The sequence below is a fragment of the Platichthys flesus genome, chromosome 7, assembly GCF_949316205.1.
Source record: "Platichthys flesus chromosome 7, fPlaFle2.1, whole genome shotgun sequence".
In the NCBI taxonomy this organism is placed as follows: Eukaryota; Metazoa; Chordata; class Actinopteri; order Pleuronectiformes; family Pleuronectidae; genus Platichthys; species Platichthys flesus.
In genome coordinates, this window is record NC_084951.1 from 27,349,074 (window position 1) to 27,370,714 (window position 21,641).

The window sequence follows — 21,641 nt, forward strand, 5'->3', positions numbered from 1 at the left end:
CTGGAGGCGGACACAGAAACTGGAGCTCGGTACCAACCAGCCGCAGCTTCTGCTCGGATCCAGAAGCTATGATGCGCGTGCGTTACGGTCACGTTCATCCCGCTGGCACGCGGCTCCAGCGACGCGGGGCGGGGGGGGTCCTCACAAACACACAAGTACAGGAACACACACTAAAGTCTGATTTGAACTTCAGACTGACAGAGTCTCACAACGCGCCTGTTCTTTCTTGTTATTACACTGTATATATTAGTTTTTAATCCAGTCAAATTTGGTTTTACATACTTATAAATAAGATTAGACAAGATAAATAATCCTTTATTACTCCCACAGTGGGGAAATTTGCAATATAACACTAACAAAGAGCAAAGTGAAACTCCTGCTGAGACATTTGGGATGTGTGTGTGGTGCTCGAGAGACATTTCTAAAAGCTGCTTGTTTATAACAGGATCCAGGCTGATGAGAGAGAGAGGCAGATCCAAACAGTGAAACCACAAACTGAACTAGGAACTGATTCCTGATCCCAGAGCAGCTTCTCCTCTTCCTCCACCTGACCCTCGGAGGCTCTGCAGTTAGGATGGCTGCTGTGTACCAGCTGGTTGTTCAGGTCTGATGCCGTCTCTCTGGACAGGCCACAGCCGGTTGTTGTTGAAGTTTGGACGAACACTCTCTCTCTCTCTCTGACAGAGGATTCAGTGTTAAGGGCAAGTTTATAACTGCAGACGTCGCAAGATTCGTCAAATAGTAAGAAAGCGTTTTCTGATTTCTGTCCATAAAGGACGATCTGATCTTAATCCGAACAGAACAGATAGTTGCTTAAAACACTGAATCTATGTTTACAAATGAATAATATTGAGAAAAATACAACATAAATAAATTGAGAAATGAAAAAATCAACTAATGATTTATCTGATTGACTTGGAGTCAACATGTTTAATGAATCCTTTATCCTCTAGTATTCAGACACTCTCATTTCTGCACCTTCATTTACAATCATCCTGATGAATTACGCTGTGGTGTTGAAGTAATAAAGCGTTAACTGATCAACACTATATGAATCCTCATGATATTTGATCAAAATGCTCAACGTGAGTGAGAGCAGCTCTGGTCACACACGTCCATTCATTCACTTTAAGTTCCTTCAGAATTTAAGTCTCCAGGACAAGAGGCCGAGAGCGGCTGTGCAACCACCTGGAACCAGACCAGTTAGAACACGTCTGTTATCAGTGCTGGAGGGAGAGCCTAGTGCGTGGGTCAGTTCACAGGTAGCTGTCAGGTGTGGTGATGTCATTACCAGGGGCATCCCCCGCCACACCTCTGGGAGGGAGTCCTCTTGGAATGATCCCTCTGGCTTTGATCCCTCCCGGAGTGAACCCTCTGGCTGTGATCCCTCTGGCTTTGATCCCTCCCGGAGTGAACCCTTTGGCTATGATCCCTCTGGCTCTGATCCCTCTGGCTGTGTTCACTCTCGGAGGGATCAGAGCCAGAGGGATCACAGCCAGAGGAATACATCACTGTTTCACAATCATTACAAATGTGTGATTTATAAAGTACAGTGCCCACCTGACAAGGCTCATCTGCAGAGCTCAATCAGAAAATGCTGATGTCATGTATTTGTTACGTGTCGCAGCAACATCTGAATCAAAAGGTGACAAACGTTCAAACCAGGCGACCACATGGTCTTCAGGACTTAGAGACCCATCAGTATCCGTCCAGCACTTTCAAAAAAGGCTCTCTCAATTAAAAACAAGATTATATCACGTTTAAATGTTTTTTTTATCAATGTGTCTGGGACTGCAGACCAAATTTAGATTAGTCACATTTACAGGATAGATGCAAGTGCTCATGATATTAATGTGTATTGTCTCTTTTTATATAGAATAAACTTCTGCAGTTGTTAGGAACTGTTGGGAAATATCAATAGATCATATTTTATAAGCTTTTTTTCTTTATTTTCGTAATATATTAATAACTTATTAGTTTAGGCTAGAGTTTTTTATCAGATATGGATAAATATAGTGGAAAGGGCAGTGAAAATATGATCGTTTTTTAAAAACTGGTCTTGTGTCCCACTTTACCCCGGCTAAGGGGTAAAGGAGAGACCAGTGAAATTAAGGGGGTAAAGTGGTCCACTTACTTTTTCCACTTTAAAACTAACATAACAACACATGTTGTAATAGTTAAAATCCTGACAACTAGATTGACAACCACACATTCCAAAACTGCATTTGTCTCACTTTACCCCACAGCCAACATTTTAGAAAAAACAACATCTCTTAGCAATTCAGGCTAATCTTCAGCTAGCATCAATCACATGGTTTTATATGGTGGAAGTTCACCAACATGTATGATATACGTTTTTCTACCTGAATCAATTTGTTTTGACACAACAGTTGATTAAGTTCAAAGCAAGAAAATTTACTTTTACATGCAAAAAACACATTTTTGTGAAAAAACATACTTTCCACAGAACCAACTTCTCCTTCATGGCAGGGGGGGGGGGGGGGGGGGGAGGGGAGGGGCTCTAAAACATAATGGTCACATGACCACAAATGTGTTCTGTTGCCTAGATACAGGGGGGGGTCTCACATGACCCCGCTCTCCTAATGTGAAATGAAGATACTGATTCAAAGTAATTAGAATGTTGACTTAAAGAATCAGTCTGTCTAGTTTAGTGACAACTAGTGGTAAGGATGTATGTTGCAGCTTAATACCCCCCCCCCCTTCCAAACATGGAATAGAACCTGTGGCCTTCAGTCGTCATAAAAACTCATAAGGCGATTAGTTTGTCTACTGTTCCTCCGTAGAGAGGACCCGCTCCTGATGTAAATATAAAGATCACACACTAGTAAAAATACCACAAGGGTTATTTTATATTCAATTTCTGCCAATGGATCCCTTCCCCCAAAATCTGACTTACTTGTAGTGTACTTGAGCTTATGTACTTAGTTACAGTTACAGCCTCAAACCCACATTTCATAAATGAGTACACCAGGGACCATCACCACTTCAGTGTCATGAAGGTGACATATGCACCTTTTTAACTTAATAGCCAACAATAAACATAATTTCAATAAAAGTCCAGAGTAACACTTAGTGTCAATAATGTCATATTATGGAAATCAGCAGTATGGTTTATGTAATGTAATATCTAATAATCTGATGTGAGGCTGCCGCTCCTCCAGTCCTCAGAACCGCTGCTCTACTGTATTGTGCTCAAGCTTTTATCACTTTGGATGATTATACATGTTTTTAAATACTAGCAATATGAAGAAGAAATACTGAGTAGTTCCTTTAAAAGGCTTCACTGAAGGAAGCGTTCCATCGATGTGTGAAAGGTTGTGGGTCTTTTCTTCTTCATCAGCTCAGCAGCAGAACACACTTATCATGAGACATTTTCATTTGTAATCGCACGTCTTGCTTTGACTTCACAGAATTCAGTCCCTGTGTTGCAATTTATGAGTGAACGATAAGTGGGACCTTATGGCTGAAGTCTTTGTGTCTGTAGACGAAGAAGACTGTCTCCTCTTCTTATATACAAATTACATCTGGCCTCAGCTACTTCATTCATTCATTATTTCAGTCCGCCGAAATAGCTCAGTTGGGAGAGCGTTAGTCTGAAGATCTAAAGGTCGACTACTCAGTATTTCTTCTTCATACTGCTAGTATTTAAAAACATGTATAGGAATCATCCAAAGTGATAAAAGCTTGAGCACAATACAGTAGAGCAGCGGTTCTGAGGACTGGAGGAGCGGCAGCCTCACATCAGATTATTAGATATTACATTACATAAACCATACTGCTGATTACCATTTCGGCATGAGCTTTTAGAGGCGGTGGTCTAGTGGCAGAAACTTGGACTATGGGCAGAGAAGGTCTCTGGTTCGTCTCTGGTTCGACTCCACGGAGAGACAATAAAAGACGAACCTGGATTGATCTGTCCAAAAATCCAAGAGTCTCCCTACCCTGTCTAGTGCCCTTGAGCAAGGCACCTTACTCCCCCAACATCTGCTCCCCGAGCGCCTTACATGGTCGCTCACTGCTCTGTGTGTCCTGCACCAGATGGGTCAAAAGAAGAGGTTGAATTTGCCTGCCATTGCATGGGTGTGTTGTGCATGTCTGTGCATGTGTTTGATATGAATAAACATATGTTAATCCTTCTGAGAAAACATGAGCAACAATCAGGAGTTCACGCTCTTCCAGACAGCTCCGAGCGAGGGACGATCTTTGAAGCTATTTTTAGGATAAACAACGTCTGATGTCACCAACATTTCCATTTCTAAATAACTAAAAAACATCATATTGAAACTTTTGTGTGGCTGATCTGATGATGTAGATTATGATCAAGCCTTTCACCCCTCTCACCCCTCACCCCTCCCCCCTCTCATGGAGGTGTAGGACATGTGTTTGAATGTGTTCTCACTACAGAATGCATTCAACATCTATAAGGCAGATTATGGGCCTTTATGTCTAAGAGGAATAGAGCAGTAAGTTTTTTTTTTTTTTATGCATGAGATATCAGTCATTTCTGCAATAAAATTATGACTGAGGAATAAAATACATAAATTACTCTTCCCTCTGTATTACTTTGCTAACTGCTCATCTTACACGTGTCAATTGTTGACATGTTACATATCAAACATTAAAAGCACACAACTGCTTCTATAAACTTTTATTGTCAGAAAGATTGGCACAGAGCTTTTTAATCATAGTTATTAAATGTACTGGCAGGGACAGAGGTAATAAATTAAAAAAATACCAAGTATAATAAAAAAATACCAAGTATAATAAAAACATTGATTACAAAAATTCATTGTATGAAGATTCGGAGGATAAAGACCCCATCCCTTCTCACATTCTCCAGTCTATTGCCCCTGACCTTCTTCCTTTTCTTACCCATCTTATCAACACTTCCCTATCAACTGGCTGTTTCCCTAATTCTCTGAAGGAGGCAAGAGTAAATCCTCTCCTGAAGAAACCCCCCCTCGACCCGTCTGAAGGAACTAACTACAGACCTGTCTCTCTCCTTCCCTTTGTTTCCAAAATTCTTGAGCGTGCTATCTTTAATCAACTCTCCTCCTATCTTAACCACAATATTCTTCTTGACCCTCACCAGTCTGGTTTCAAGATAGGTCACTCAACTGAGACTGCCCTCCTTGCTGTCTCTCAGCAGCTTCACACTGCTAGAGCAGCCTCTCTCTCCCCTGTCCTCATCCTTCTAGACCTCTCTGCTGCATTCGACACAGTGAACCACCAGATCCTTATTTCCTCCCTTCAGGACCTCGGTGTCTCAGGCTCTGCCCTCTCCCTGCTCTCTCCCTGCCTCAATGAACGCACTTATAGGGTAACTTGGAGAGGGTCTGTGTCTGAACCTTGTCCCCTCACTACTGGGGTCCCTCAAGGTTCTGTCCTAGGTCCTCTCATCTTCTCTCTCGGCTCTGTCATTCACTCACACGGCTTTTCCTACCATAGCTATGCCGATGACACCCAACTAATCCTGTCTTTTCCCCGATCAGAAACACAGGTAGCATCACGAATCACTGCCTGTCTGACCGACATCTCTCAGTGGATGTCTCAACACCTCCTGAAGATTAACCTTGACAAAACTGAACTTCTTTTCCTTCCAGGGAAAGACTCTCCCATCCACGACCTGACTATTAACTTTGACAACTCTGTGTTAACCCCCCCCCCCCACACACACACACTCAGACGGCTAGGAACCTGGGCGTAACACTCGACAGCCAACTCTCCCTCACTGCCAACATTACTGCAACAACACGGTCCTGTAGATTCATGCTGTACAACATCAGGAGGACACGCCCCCTTCTCACTCAGAAGGCGGTGCAGGTTCTGGTCCAGGCTCTGGTCATCTCCAGTGTTTGGAGTAACGCAGTACAAAGTAACGCGTTAATGTAATTCCACTACTTTTAGCGGTAACGAGTATGTAACGAGGTATTATTTTAAATCAAGTAACGCAGTTACAATTACTGAAATTTAAATGAGTTTGTTACTCGCGTTACGTCGATCGTGATCTACCGGTCGACCCCGAAGGACGTCTGGGACGATGGCACTGGACAAGAGGCGGTCATGAGGACGCTCCGGCGCACGTAACAGCTCTTTTTCTTTTTGTATCGCTCACGGCGGAGTTCCATCCCGATGCGCACTCCCACCAGCGGACAGAGAGCTTCAACGGCCCCCCCCCCCCACCCAAAAAAAGCTGTAAACCTAGGGGAAACACTGACAGCGTTGGTGTGTCTATTAAATCTGTCCGCTCCGTGAGAGCTACAGGCAGTTACACAAGCTGAGCCTGATTCTCTCTCCAAAGAGGAAACAGGCTCTCAGATCATAAGTTTGAGAAGCTTCTCCTCACTTTTGTTTCATTGGGCCTAATGTGGTAAAAAAAACACTGTTAAATGACTGAGACAGTTATTTTGTATTAAGTTAAGTATTAAAAGGGATTTTTGTACTACTGCTTTATTTGAAGGCCTGTTGCCCTGTTGATTACAAAATATATGTTTATTGTGTTTAACTGTTCAGTACTATTCATGTTCATTACATTTAAAGCAGACATAAAAGTAACTTAAAAGTTACTTTCCCTAGTAACTAATTACTTTTGATATACAATAACTGGTGAAGTAATTCAATTACTTTTAAAAGAAGTAACTAGTAACTGTAACTAATTACTAATTTTCAGTAACTTGCCCAACACTGGTCATCTCACGTCTAGATTACTGTAACTCCCTCCTGGCAGGTCTACCTGCTACTGCCATCCGACCTTTGCAGCTCATCCAGAAACCAGCAGCTCGACTGGTTTTTAACCTAAATTCACTCCCACTACTCCTCTCCTCCGCTCCCTTCACTGGTTCCCAGTGGCTGCTCGCATCCGGTTCAAAACACTAGTACTTGGTACCATGCTGTGAACGGATCCGGTCCAGTCTACATCCAGGACCTGGTCAAACGTTACACCCCACCCCGTTCACTCCGCTCTGCTTCGGCCAATCAGCTCGTTGCTCCCTCACTGCTAAACACTCATCAAAAACACGACTGTTTGCCGTCCTGGCTCCTGATTGGTGGAATGAGCTCCCCATCGACATCCGGACATCAGAAAGTCTACACATCTTCCGCCGAAAACTAAAAACATACCTCTTCAGACTTTACCTTGAATAAAAAAAAACAAAAAAAAAAAACTACTAACAACTTTTGAAACTAACACTCTAGTAGCACTTAAATGGCTCTTACTTATAGCACTTTGTAGTTTTGCTTTATTTTGAAGAAATTGTACTTTCTTGATTCTTGTCGTCCTTGGTCTGTACCCTCGGGGTTGATGCACTTATTGTGAGTCGCTTTGGATGAAAGCGTCAGCTAAATGAAATGTAATGTAATGTAATGTAATAAATATTTCACATACTGTTTGTACATTGTTTGGCTTTTAAATAGAGCCTGTGAGAATCATGGAAGATTGCATCTGCTTTCACCGGCTTTGCTGTGCACTCGCCCTTCTTATATATCACATCTGTCCCCAGCCGACACACAGGACACACCTCAAACAGCTCCAGGAGGCAGTTTTCATAGACAATATATGTGGGTGTCTTATGAACAGGGTTGGAAGATTTCATTCTATTAGAAAGACAAAGATTTCACCAAAAGGCTGCAACAGCTAAAAAAGTGTAGGATGGTAATCCATCTGATTATTGAAATGTTTAGATTACATATTGAGTCACTCACGTCACATCTGCTGACTCAGTGAAGACTGTGATGGAGACATCAGGATCTTAGGTAGCATCCTGTGGCTCTCCGAAGTCCATACTTGAACAACTTGGGTTGTCCTCTCCCTCCTCCAAGCGAGGCCTCTTACAGCTGAGGTCCCCATTTGTCACAACAAATGAGATGCTGTTACAACCTGAACACCAAAAGCAGCAATGTTATTCATGATTGTCTACTGTCATGCATACAAAGATACAAGGACACATTTCCCCTAACTAGGGCTGGTAATGAATAATCGTTCGAGTCCCGCACATCAGGAAGCGTTTCTACTTCCTGAGGAGACTCTAAAGTTTGGCATGGCTGCAGAAACATTAACAAACTTCTTCAGGTGCACCATGGAGAGCATCCTCTCAAGCTGCATCACTGCCTGGTTTGGTAGCTGCTCCGCTGCTGATCACAAGGCCCTGCAGAGGCTGCTGAAGACAGAGGAGCATCACCGGCTGCCATGAAGATCATCAAGGACCACAGCCATCCAGGCTGTGGACTTCTCACCCTGCTGCCGTCTGGCAGACGTTACCGGAGCATCGAGCACGGACTACCAGAATCACAACCAGCTTCTACCCCCCCCCCCCCATCAGGCTTCTGAACAATCAACACTGACCCTCTGAACAGTCACCATGGACATTCTGCTCCCACACTCATACAAATACACTTACTCCACATATATTCATCTTATTTAATATTCCCCACTTCTCCACCCTGTAAACTGCTGCTTCAATTGACTTTGACTTGACTATGTTATATGTTATACATATCTTCATATTCATATTATTTAATTTAATATTCCATTCACCCTGTAAACTAGTGCTAATCTTGACTACATTATATGTTATATGTTATGTTAGATAGCATGTTGTTTTTTTCTATCCTCTGAACAGTCACCAAGTACATTCTGCTCCCGAATCATACAAATACACTTACTTCACATAATTTTCTTATTTAATATTCCCCACTTCTTCACCCTGAAAACCGTTGCTTCATTTGAATTTATTTGACTATGTTATATGTTATACATATATTCATATTATTATTATTTAATATTCCCCACTCCTTCACCCTGTAAACTGCTGCTTCATTTAACTTTGACTTTAATTTGACTATTTTATATGTTATACATATATTCATATTACTTAATTTAATATTCACTTGACTGTGTTATATGTTATATGTTACAATGTTATGTTATATGTTATGTTACATATGTTATTTTTTTGTCATTTGTAAAGTCGCCTCCTGCGTAGATGTTTGCTGCCATGTCTTAAGAATTTCACTGCTCCAATGACGCTGATATTGGTGCATGTGACAATAAACTTTGATTTGATTTGATTTGATAAAAACTCAGGGAATTTCTTTAAAAAATTCAGTATAAGCCCTGGGAGCACGGTAAACTACAGCAAATATGATTGGCTGTTGGTGGTTCCTGGATTGGCGTGGAAGACTAAGAATAATCAGAGACTATTTCATTAACTAAAGGAGCTTTTTTTTTTTACCTTGATATAATTCAGTCATTGTTCAGCCCTCTAACAATCACTTTGCTCAAGGTCGGGTCATGATTAGTCTCGTTATGTTAAGTATTTAAATAAGGTTAGGGAAGGAGATTCATATTTCTATGATCTATATTTTTTAACCTGGGGACGCTTGAACAGAGAGGACAGAGGACCAGCGGTGTTGGGAGTCAGGGTGGAGGATGTGGTGCTGCCGATCCGCACCGCCTGTGCTCTGCCCGTCAGGAAGCTCAGAATCCAATCATGGAGGTTGATGTTGAGCTCATGGTCTCCTGGGCCTCTTTGGTCTCCACAGCTGGGCATGTGCTTTCAAAGCATAAAACGTGTTCCGATCGTCTGGGAGAGATGCAGACACTGATTCCTTCACATTGCCGGTTTGACTCATGGAAATTTGTCTGGGGAAAATTAGACCTCAGTGAAATGAACATATCTTTGGCTATTATTAGAATATGAACTGAAACTAAATGCAAAAGGGAGGGCTTCCTGTTGGGTTTTTCAAATTGTACCTCTCAACTTTTTCTTTGTGTGGTCATGATACACCTGTAGGGTGAAGATCGGTCAATGTGAACGTGTTCCAGGGGGCGCTGTTGAGCCATTTTGCCACGCCCATTGGAAATGACTCCAGAATACATACATTTTCAACAAAGAATTTGAGCATGTAAAACCCTGAAAAAGACAATTAATTTGCCTGAAATTTGTTTTTATAAAATAATAACTAGCAGCTGTGAGACAACTTTATAAGCTTGTCACACAAGACTTAGGGAAGTGTCTCAATATTGTTTTTAAAAGATCTTTGAGGATGTGATACTGTCTTATGGTGTACAGATGTTGCATGTGTGTGTGTGGGTGGGTGGGCGTGTGTTACTGGTGTGTAGAATCGACACCGGATGACTGGAAGTGTGAGCTCAACTCTTCATCTCTTACCCTGCAGTGCTCTGCATAGCGGAAACCATCTAGACGTGATTAAATGTGAATCATGTTTATTTGCTATGATAAGATTTTTTTACATATTGGTAATCGTTTTAAAATAACTGTGGTGTCTGTTCCTTTTTGTTTTTCTTGATGTAATTTTTTTAAGCAGTTGTCTTTCACCTCAGTAGCATGGTGGTGACCTGTGAGTCTAATAATATTAATAATCCTTACAATTTCAATTAGGCCTCCCACTGGCTCTTACTGTTCGGTGCTCAGGCCCTAATAATAAATACAATATATATATAATATATATATAAAATAAATAATATATACTTATATATATATATTTATTTACACTTGGTCATGATCCAGCAGGTGGCGACATATGCAGGGCATCGAGACCCAGATAAGTTCACTTCCGGGTCGGCTCGCCTCCCTCTTTCCTGTCGGCCATTAGTCGTCTCGGTGAGTTTCCCTCGGTCTCCGGTGTTGAAACGCGTGAGTTGCTGGTTTCTCTCGCTCGTCCCGCGGGTCTCTGGGCTCCTGGGACGCGGGGGCTGTGGGGGTGCGTGTCCTCGGGGGTTATCGATGAAAATGTGTGTAGATATCAGAGGTTTGTCGTGTGTGTGTGAGCGGCCACGATGCGAGCCCCTCATGCTAACCGATGCTAGCCTGCGGACGGGCGCGTGCAGCTTCCGTTTGGCTTCGCGTTGGTGTCCGCCGCATTTTAACATGTAAACTTGGCCGTGGACGTTTCATCTTGTGTTAGCTCGTGTGTTAGCATGGTGCCGTTAGATCGTGTGTTAGCATGGTGGCGTTAGATCGTGTGTTAGCATGGTGCCTTTAGCTGGCGAGCATCAGGGACGGAGTCTGCGTGGTCGTGACCGTTGTTCGATTCCCTGTGTTGCAGGTTTCCTTGTGACCACCGCTACAACCCGTCTCATCATGCAGAACGACGCTGGAGAATTCGTGGACTTGTACGTCCCCCGCAAATGGTGAGTGTCCCGGTCCGAGCGGGCTGACCACAGTGCGAGGTCCACATGGGGACATGTCTCTGCACCAGCGAGGGACAGTCACTGCACATCTGGAACATGAGAGGACATGTGGATCCTCAGCACATTTCACAACCCCTGTTAAAACACACACAACCTGTCAGACCGAGAGAAACACAAGTGACGAGCAGAACAACACAAACACAATCTGATGTGAAGAGGAGACAGGTCTCAGATCAGCACAGGGAATCCATCTGTTCACTGACAAACTCACATGTCTTTAGGGGCCTGGTCCTTTAGTGCTTCAAAGCCTTTCACTTATTTAAATGACTTGAAACACACGTCACAACTATGTTCTTTTAAAAAATCTCGTTCGCTCGTCAGGGACATTTTATCTTTAATTTCCTGTTTTTACACAATCATTAAACTGTTCATGTGTCTTCATACGTGTCTATTTCTACATGTGTTCTTATTGTTAGTTCATAACCAGATTGTGATAAGAAGGTCGGAGGTAATTCATCAGTAAATTGACAAACTCCAGGTTTCCTGATCTTTAATTGAAACATTCAAGTCCGGTGATTTAGTGAAATAAAAATTAGCTGTTAAGAGCGTTTCACCAATGACTTTTTCTTATTGAAAACACAATTCGGTAAACATTTAATTTAAACGTTTGATTCTTCTAGTTGTATTTGTTCGTGTTTATGTTCTAACTGTAGCTCATCAAATCTCTGACTTGTTTGTCGTGAAGGTTTGCTAACGATGACCTTTGACATTATTTATATATTTCATACCCTTGTATTGCAGCTCTGCTAGCAACAGAATCATTGGAGCCAAGGACCATGCCTCCATCCAGATGAACATTGCTGAGGTGAAATGACTAAGTTCTAGTTTTCAGAGACTGGATTGGTTTGAGTCCTCGTGTCCGTCATATTAAATGTCTCAGTCTATTTGTCAAAGTTAGTTTCAGCTTTTTCAGGAGTAAATTACAGACTCTTAAAGTTGTTGTGTGAAGCTGTAACACAAACTGGTTGTGTCCGTGATGGTTTAAAGTTTGTAGGTTGTTGACCACAAACTGCTGAGTCGTCGTGGTTCTTACCCAGCATGCTCTGTGTTCTGCAGGTTGACAAGGTGACTGGTCGTTTCAACGGTCAGTTCAAGACCTACGCCATCTGTGGCGCCATCCGCAGGATGGTAAGTCAGCTGGAATGTCCCCAGACACACCTGGTGGTTACACACGTGTCATAGGACCGAGTGTGCACCAACTAAAACAGGAGGATTCTGAGACCCTGTGATTTTATTAAGATCTTTTTTATGTAATTTAAGTCTTTTCAGCTTCTATTGATTTAAATAGCAGGGTTCATTGTGTAGATGTGTAGGGAAGCTGTTTATCAGGTTCGGTCTCGCTGCCGTTTCTAGTCATTGGAAGTTTGGATTTAAAAAAAGTGTAAAAGGTGATGAAGCCTCAATGGAGAGATGAAGGTTGTACTGAGGTTAACAGGAAGTGTTTCCTCCTGCAGGGGGAGTCTGATGACTCCATCCTGAGGCTGGCCAAGGAAGACTCCATCGTCGCAAAGTAAGAACCTGCTGAGATTCACTCCTTCAGCTCTTTAACTTTATTCAAGGCAATTTCCTGTATGTGCAAATATACATGGCAATAAAAATAATTCTGATTCGGATACCTGGAGGAGATTGTGTGTGTATATGAATTCATGAATAAGGATTGTGCTTTATGTTCCTCCAGTGTTGAAGTTGGTATTTTTACTTCCTGTGAATCTTCAAACCTTCATTCTTTGATGTGTCAACTAAAACCCTTGTTCTTGTCCTTTTTCAGGAACTTCTGAGGACGACACTCAAACTTTGATAAATAAAATGGTGGAAAAAAATGTTGTTGCATTGTCATTTCTAAACCGCTCACGTCTAACGGGTCAGTTAAAAGTGATGTGTTTACTACTGAGGTTGGAGGTGGATCATATCATCTTCATCACAGGAAACAGAAGACGAGCCACCATGTCGGTCCAGACACCTTCTGTCCATAGTTAAGGCAATAAAAGATATTTTGGTTATTTTTTTTAAATAACTAAAGTGGTGAAAATAAATCATGAACTTGTTCTCATGAGGATTTGAAACATGAAAACTTCAGTCACAAGAGTCTGATCAGAGCTTCCTAAAGACTCGTGAAAAAATAAAGAATATAACATTTAACGAGTGAGGTTAAAGGTGTTGCACCAAAATAAATAAAATGTCTTTGACTCCCGATTGTGTCCAACAAAATAAATTTGCAAACCTTTAATTTGAGAGGATTATGGTTAACATCTGCAAAGACAATTATTGGTAGAATTTGTGAATCGTGTTGTGCTTTAAATGTAAAACAGTTCACTTTCAGTTTAATTTTCTTCGTTCTTAAGAGATCAATGGATGTTACAATCAGAGAGATGGATGTGAACTGAAGTTATTTTATTTAGCTGAGAATCAAGTCGGGGAAAAAACCAATGAAGATTGTCAATATGTTTTTTCAGGTCATCGTGGTCCCACAATGTCATTCCTACAAAAAGAAACAAAAATCAAGTTGAGCTTCCAGAATCATCCAGAATGTGTTTCACTCGATTTAAAGGGAAATGGTCCTCATCTCTGGTTTATTAATTATCCTTTAGGTGTAAACAAATTAGGAACCCAGGGGGAGGAGGACATTTCTGACATCAATTCATGAGACACTCAGTCTGAGATTTAAGTCACAAATCTTTTAGAATATTACTGAATATTGTTCTGGACTTTCTCTGGAGTTTGTCTTTCACACATTAACATCTCAGCAGGAGCTTCTCCGCTCACACTCCTTCACAACAGGAACACATCCTCGGGAGGATCAGGTCAGAGGTGAGGCCGCCGGCTGAGACGTGTGCTGCTTTCTAACACGGAGAGATTTGTTTTGTGTTTTAACTTTTTGCATCTGTCACATGTTAGAAACCTCATCAAATTTTAAAAGACTTTTTGTCATAGTTTCAGAGAAATGTTTAATTCTTATGAATTTATGACATTGATGTTGAATGGTGTTCACTATTGTCTAGTTGTATCTTCATCTATCAAATCTGTGTATTTCATTGGTACCTGGTTCATATAGCACCAGACATTCGACGGATCATTAATACAAATGGAGGACAAACTGTAATATCTTGTGTATTCGTTGTGTATCATATCTTTACATGCGAGTCCTCACCGGGCACTAGTAGATCTCTGCGACAGTCGTACAGCATCCCCAGGGACAAAGGCCGACCGAGGGCGGCCACCTCCATCGACCCGCCCAAGTCCGTCGCTCAGCCTGAAGGAAGAATCACATCCGATCTACATTTTGTAAACCAAATGTTTTACTTATTCTTCTTTAATGTATTTTAAATATATTTAAATAAACAAATCGCAGCATCTCTATCTGCTGATGACTAAAGAAAATGACCTGTGTTTAAAAAACAACAGCCGGGGGAAGCACGGACAACACAAGGGTTAATATTGTGTAAACCTCATGTTTGTACATGTTGAACTAATATTCCCTTTTCTTTTGCCATCACTTTTTAATGATGTTGTATTATTTATCTGCCGTGTGATTTGAAAAGGCGGGGCGGCTGAGGGGGCGAGCGGTCGTCCTCCAACCAGCAGTTCGTCAGTTCGATCCCCAGTCTCCCCCATCTGCCTGCCGAAGTGCCCTTGGGCCAGATACTGAACCTCTAAATGGCCTCGTAGATGTTGATGAAGTCGCTTTGGATAAAAGCTTCTGCCAAATGACAGGTAATAATATTAAATGATATTTCATCAATTTGCTTTTTGTCTTTGAAGACTTTCTTGTTTTTGTCGTCTTGATGAAAAGCGCTGTATGAATAAAGTTATTATTATTATGTGTTGGTAATTGATATTATTTTCCGTTCAGGATGTTGAGCTCCCCTTGCTGGTCATGAAGCTGAATTACAGTAGCTCCACCAGTCTCCATGTCAGTAAACTGAGCTCTTCCTCTCTGTGAGTTCAGGAGGATGTTTCTAACACGTGACAGAGGCAAACTTTCAAAATAAAACAAAGACAAACAATAAATATCTGCTGTCGATGTTCTATAAATAAAACTTCGAAATCTATGCAGCAGAATCTATACATTACTTCTGTTATGTAAAATTCTACTGACCAGTGTCTAAGGTTGTGGAAATCCCCAGACTAGATGTGTCACTGCTGAGGCCTTGACAAACAGGGAGATCCTACAGTGGACGGACACAGCAGATAGACACAGAGGAGGATTTCAAATCTTTTTTCTTATTACGTTTTATGAAGCACCTCTTTGTATTAGTTCTGCCATGTATGTCTTCTTTTTCATATTATGTGTTATGTAACGCCTCTTTGTATAAGTTCTGGCTTGTGTGAACTTGCAGCCAGTGGTTCCATCCTGAGCACTAGGCTTGTTGTGTAAACTCTGCAGAGCTTACTATGATAAAGACTCAATGGCAACTCCAGTCAGAGAATTTCATTATTTCAAATCTCAAGATGAATTTCCATCACACTTCCTTTATATGTATATGGTTGGGGGGGTTATATGTATATAACCCCCCCAACCCCCCCCCCCCCCTTCTGTTTACCTGATGGTAGTTTAGTGACCTCTAGTGGTCATTCACGTTGTGTTTAATTTAAATATGATGATGCATGTGTAACCGAGTTGGATGTCTTACAAAGAGATCTTACTTGACTTCTACTAACACCACCAGGATAAACCTGACTGATCCCCACAACTAGACGAATCTCTTAGAGGGTTCCCCACAAACACACACATCAGCCACCAAGTGAACACAGAGATGTGTGTTTAAGTGATAAAACACAACAATTTCTATTTGGTCAGAAGTTCAATTTTAAGAAACCTCAGAGACACATGTGAGGATCCGTCTCCCGTGTCACAGAGGACATCAGAGAGATCAGAGTCTTTACAGCTTTGATTAGAATCAACACTTTGTAGCAGAACTGAAGATCAATGAACTGATGGATTATTGTCAGTGATGGTCGAGTATCTGAGGAGAAATATTATATTTCAAACAGACGGTGATTGGATAATTATTAACCTGACTCACACGAATAAGAAAAGTTAAATTCCTTGTTACCAGCCGGTTACACATGAAATTCGTGTTGTCATAGAGAAGACAAAAACTGTGAAAATGTTAACATGCACAAAAATAAATAATCACTCAAATCAGTTTTTCAACTTGGATTTATTTACTTATATATTTCTGCCACAGATACTTGAATAAACTGCAAAACAATAACACAATTTCATCTTCAATTTTTCAAAACATAAAAAGTTATAGAACACAAGCAAAGATAAAACCAGCTGTGAGTAAAACACAGGTTCAAACCAAGCAAACTGACATTTGTTACAATATTTGTTTTATCATGTAATTCAGATATGAAACATGTAAAGACACAGATATGATTTGACCGACAACACACCAGTGAACTACATTGTTGACCTGTCTGTCATGTGAGCTCTCAGCTTTCTACTTTGACACAGAGCAACATTACTCCCACACAACACACTGTCATGCTGTGACTGGAAGCTGCATTTTGATGTGTAATTCAAATTAATGCTAAATTGTTAATTAATCATCGAGCTGATGAAGAATCGTGAAGCAAAGAGGCAGAAAAGTAAAAACAGAGAAGTTTGGAAACGATCACGTAGACGCTCACAACCTCTTGATGATTGGTTCTTTCTCTCTGATTCGTCAGGCTCCTGTCACATGACCACAACTAACAACAAATGCTTCCTGTTTACAGCGGCACATGCATGTGTACGTGCATGGTCAGGTGATACGTGTTCACATGTTGATTGGGGATTAAAATGATATTGAGCCAAAACACTTGTTTTGAGGAAGACGCCTCAGAGGAAAAGACTAGAAGTCACTAGATGAACTCTGGAGGAGTTTTTCTCCTCTGTTCACTTTAGCCATGAAGTCTGCTTGTTGTCTCATGTCTCTCAGATACCGGACTCTATACTTCCAGCCCGACTTGGCCTCAGCTTTCTCTCCTTCTATGAGCATGTCGATGTACTCGGAGTGGACAGAGGGTTTGGCCTCAGTGCGATCTCTTGAAGACTGTTTAGACCCTTGGTAGAGTCATCCATCACGTTCACCACCTCAGCCTTCACATCTTCATACTCAGCCCTCAGTTTGTCAATCAGTTCCTTCACAGGCGTCGCAGCCTCGGAGGCTTCCAGGTACTTTTCTTTCAGCTCTTTTACTGTTATTGTTTCTGTGACTTCCTCGTACTCCCATCGGTACTTCTGATTATAATGTACATTCCAGGGACATCTGCCTGGGCACTGCTCACAGTACCCATCTGGTCCCATTGCAATGCAGTGTATTTTATCTGCATCATTTTCATAAGGACAATCATCATGACAGGTAAAGTTACACTGCTGACAGTTTGTGATGAAAGTTTCAGAACCATCATTATAATGTTGAGAAGCCTTATTGACTTTGCGTTCGATCACAAAATCCTTGTTGCTGCTGACTCTGCCTCGTGATCTTTCAGTTGTGAAGCCGTCTCTTTTATCTCCTCCAGCTTGTCTAACCCAATTTGAACCTGGCCCCGTCCGATCTCTGAACTGAGATCTCGAGCTGCCGTCTTTCTCTGAGGACGTCCTTCGTCATCGTCAAGCTTTTGGTCGTCATTTGATTCAAAGCAGTGAAAAACTTCCTCATGCTTTTTATCCCCATGTTCCAAAACATCTCACTGAAGCCTCCCTCGTCATCTTCCCCACTCGCGCTCTCTGCTGCACACGATTTGTTTTGGGCAAACCACGCTGAGTTATTGAACTTGAAGTGAACCGGTAGTCCTTCTTTGGTTTTCGGACACGGGACATCCGCCTCGTTGATCGCCTCCAGAACTGGTGGACGTTGGCCGTCTGCAAATGTCACCAGAATCCGGATGTTTTCTTCCACGTCCTTGCCGAAGATGGAGAGCACTGAGTCAAACACGTATTTCTGTGTTGGTGTGAGTCGTGCTGAAGAAGCAAGAGCTACGAAACACAAAGCATCGATTTCACTGACACCCCCCTCAGCAGAGAAGAGATCCTGAAGCATGCATATCACCTCGTGTCTTTCTATGTCTGTTATATCTCCTGTAATATCCACAATGGTCAGAGAGAAGGGGATTTGAAACCCCTCCTGATGGTTCAGTTTGTACACAGTGACTTGAGGGGTCTGGCTCTCACGTTCTGACCTTGACCGATCCTTCACTATTAATTTAAATCTGAAGTCGTCGTCCTACTTTACACCTACAATGTAGTTGATCTTTCCATTTCTCAAAGTGGACTTTCCTGATCCAGACTCTCCAAAAAGAATCATGGTGCGATTTCTCTTCATGCTTTTTTCGCCAAAGTTAAACCTCCGGCAGCCTCCAGTATCAGTATCTTCTTCATTCAGTGACAGTTTGTAAACTGACAGGGGCTCAGAACTTATTCTCACGCTCGTATGAGTGAGGAATTCTGTGAGAAGTTTATCATTCTTTGTGAAGACGTTCACAGAGATGCTTTCCTTGCTTCTGCCAGCTCCACCACAGTCACATGTGACCCTGACAACATACTCTGTCTCTGACTGAAGCTCTGATATGATCACCTCTTCAGCTCCTGACATTGTTTGGTTCCACTGGAGATCTTCTCCTTTCCCCACTTTGTCTGCTCAGGCGTACTCCACGATGTATCTCAGAACGTGGACATCTTGTCCAAGCTCAGCAGGTCTCTGCCAGCTAACGGTTATCTCACTTGAGTTTGGTTCAACTCGAGGTTTTCCAGGAGGGCTGCAGGGCCGAGTTCTAATGGTTCCACTGACCTCGTTGACTGGTCCAACACCTACTGAGGTGACAGCTCTGCATCTGAACACGTACTCTGTGTTAGGACTCAGGTCGCTCGCTGTGACGTCTCCATCCTTTGACGCCGTCTTCTGTTGCCATCCAGCCTCTCCATGGACACGGTACTCAACAGAGTAGGAGGTGATGTTCACGGCTCCAGATCTGGGTGGAGAGATCTTCAGGGTCACACTGTTGTGGTTTATGTCACTTGCTTTCACACTTTCAGGCTTTGAAGGTGGTTCAAAGTTCTCATTTACGGAGAAGCCTTCTTCATAAAGGTAGATGCTGGAACCTTTTTGTGTCTTATTTGTCAAACCTGTTATGAGGAACTTTATGTTCATGTTCTCCTTGTTGGCTTCTGCAAAATCCCTGAAGAGCTTTGCTTTTTTCCTCATTTCATCAGGAACTTTGTTTGAAAGGTACCACTGCTCCTTCTCTACATCATAGGTAAGTGGATCTTGAGGGTCGTCAGGTGTTGTGGTTCCCTTTAGGTATTTTGATAAAGCTGAGAGGAACGACTCAGCGTCTCCCAGTGAGGTGAAAACAAAACACAAGACCTGCTCTGCACTGAGAATCTCCTCATCTAGACCATTCTGCGGTGAGATGGTCTTTGTGTTTTTCATCATCTTGGTGAAAGATCTTAATGTGTAGATTTCTCTCTCTTTACAGTCCATCCACTCAGTCAGGTTTCTGCTGTTGAACGGAGATGAGTGTCTCTTCATCAGTATCTCTGCAAGCACAGCCTCCTCTTCGCCTCCTCCTCGTATAGATGGAAGTTTCACTGATAAAGCTCGTTGGAATTCTAGTTTGAACACAGAGCACATGTCTTTAAAACTCTTAAGTTTTTTGCCAATCTGAGGAAACTGCTGTGCTGTTGTTGTTCTCATGGCATCGTTGCACCTCATTTCCAGCTCACTGAAGTCCTCCAGGACTGTCTGTGCTTCCTGAACTAGTCCTACACTTATCTGACGAACAAGTCGAGCAGCAGAGGAATCTAAACTTGTCAATGGAAACAGCCAAACCTTCATTGGTACAGCATTTTCTCCATTAGCTCCCAGCATCATCGGCAGGCTTTGATAGACCTGTATGGCTTCATGAAAGGATGTTGGAGCATTCTGAAGGAAAAATTTCGTGGAATTTGCAAGAAAACTTCTCAACATTTTTCTTATCTTTGTCTTCCATGTTCAGGGAACCTTCCCCCTCTATAGAGATGAGTGGGATCTTGTTGATCATCATTTTCAAGTTGCCTTGAATGTCCTTATGATTTTCTTCTTTTGACTTCTCACGATCAAACACAAAGAAGGCTTGTGCTCCATAAAGAATACCTGTGACTACATGTGTTGCTATTCCTTGTTCAAAAACATCCTGATGTTTCACGTTGCCTCTTCCGAGATGGTTCATGGAAAGTTCCTGGAACTTAGTGGTCGCCTTGTACTTCAGTGTTACTCTGGCCTGATTTCTGGATGTCTTGTGATCATTCAGGTATTTGGCCGATCCCTCCACCTCAACCAGTCCACATAAGAAACTTGCTTTCAGAGAAGCTTCAACATTTAGTGCTGAAGATTTATCCTCAATCGATTCAGATGCAACTATCTCAAATTCATTAGAGTTCTGGGTTCTTCTCCAATATCTTTTTTCAGGTCATCGTGGTCCCACAATGTCATTCCTACAAAAAGAAGCAAAAATCAAGTTGAGCTTCCAGAATCATCCAGAATGTGTTTCACTCGATTTAAAGGGAGATGCTCCTCATCTCTGGTTTATTAATTATCCTTTAGGTGTAAACAAATTAGGAACCCCGGGGAAGGAGGACATTTTTTTACATCAATTCATGAGAAACTCAGAAAGTCTGAGATTTAAGTCACAAATCTTCTAGAATATTACTGAAGAAGAAAAACCTCATCAAATTTTAAAAGAGTTTTTGTCATAGTTTCAGAGAAATGTTTTATTCTTATGAATTTATGACATTAATGTTGAATGATGTTCACTATTTTCTAGTTGTATCTTTATCTATCAAATCTGTGTATTTCATTGGTACCTGGTTTATATAGCAAAAGACATAATAAATATTAACCTGTTCAACTGTTAGTCTGAGTCTTTTCCTGCAGCATGAACCCGAGAGCTGAATTGTTTTCATGATTCGTTCAATGGATAATTAATAAAAATGGAGGACAAACTGTAATATCTTGTGTATTCGTTGTGTATCATATCTTTACATGTGAGTCCTCACCGGGCACTAGTAGATCTCTGCACAGTCGTACAGCATCCCCAGGGAGAAAGGCCGACCGAGGGCGGCCACCTCCATCGACCCGCCCAAGTCCATCGCTCAGCCTGAACCGGACAAAACAGAAAGTGAGTTCACTTCTCTGACGCGACCACGTTCAGGTTTGATATGTTTACATGTTTATATGTTTATATGTTTATATGTTTACATGTTTATAAAACCTCACAACTGCAGCACAGATGGAGGTCCTTCATCAGAGCTCATTCTTATGCAGATAGTAAACAACTATATGTTCTCATCAATCACACAGAGTTTGGCTTCACTCATGACTCTTTGATGAGGGAAAGTCTCACCTCAGGTGACACTAATGGAAATTGTCCCAGAACTAAA

At 41.9% G+C, this 21,641-nt stretch overlaps 2 protein-coding genes across 4 annotated transcripts; one reads left to right on the plus strand and one right to left on the minus strand.

The window, feature by feature from the left end:
• Positions 1-10,563: 10,563 nt before the first annotated feature.
• On the plus strand, positions 10,564-13,142 carry rps21 (ribosomal protein S21). 3 transcript variants are annotated; one of them, XM_062391449.1, is made up of 6 exons: positions 10,564-10,643; positions 11,089-11,173; positions 11,975-12,038; positions 12,290-12,361; positions 12,688-12,743; positions 13,002-13,142. In XM_062391449.1, exons 2-6 carry the CDS (start codon positions 11,124-11,126, stop codon positions 13,009-13,011), a joined length of 252 nt encoding a protein of 83 aa, XP_062247433.1. In that variant the 5' UTR covers positions 10,564-10,643; positions 11,089-11,123; the 3' UTR covers positions 13,012-13,142. The 3 variants fall into 3 exon arrangements, with proteins under 3 accessions (XP_062247433.1, XP_062247435.1, XP_062247434.1); XM_062391450.1 differs by having other exon boundaries at positions 10,611-10,676; XM_062391451.1 differs by lacking the exon at positions 13,002-13,142 and having other exon boundaries at positions 12,688-12,747.
• Positions 13,143-16,414: 3,272 nt separating this feature from the next.
• On the minus strand, positions 16,415-21,332 carry LOC133956400 (cytolytic toxin-alpha-like). Its single transcript, XM_062391402.1, is given in 5 exon segments — positions 16,415-20,142; positions 20,144-20,622; positions 20,625-20,696; positions 21,258-21,278; positions 21,281-21,332. Coding segments are annotated over 5 exon segments (1,905 nt in total). The 3' UTR covers positions 16,415-18,861.
• Between the last annotated feature and the right edge of the window lie 309 nt (positions 21,333-21,641).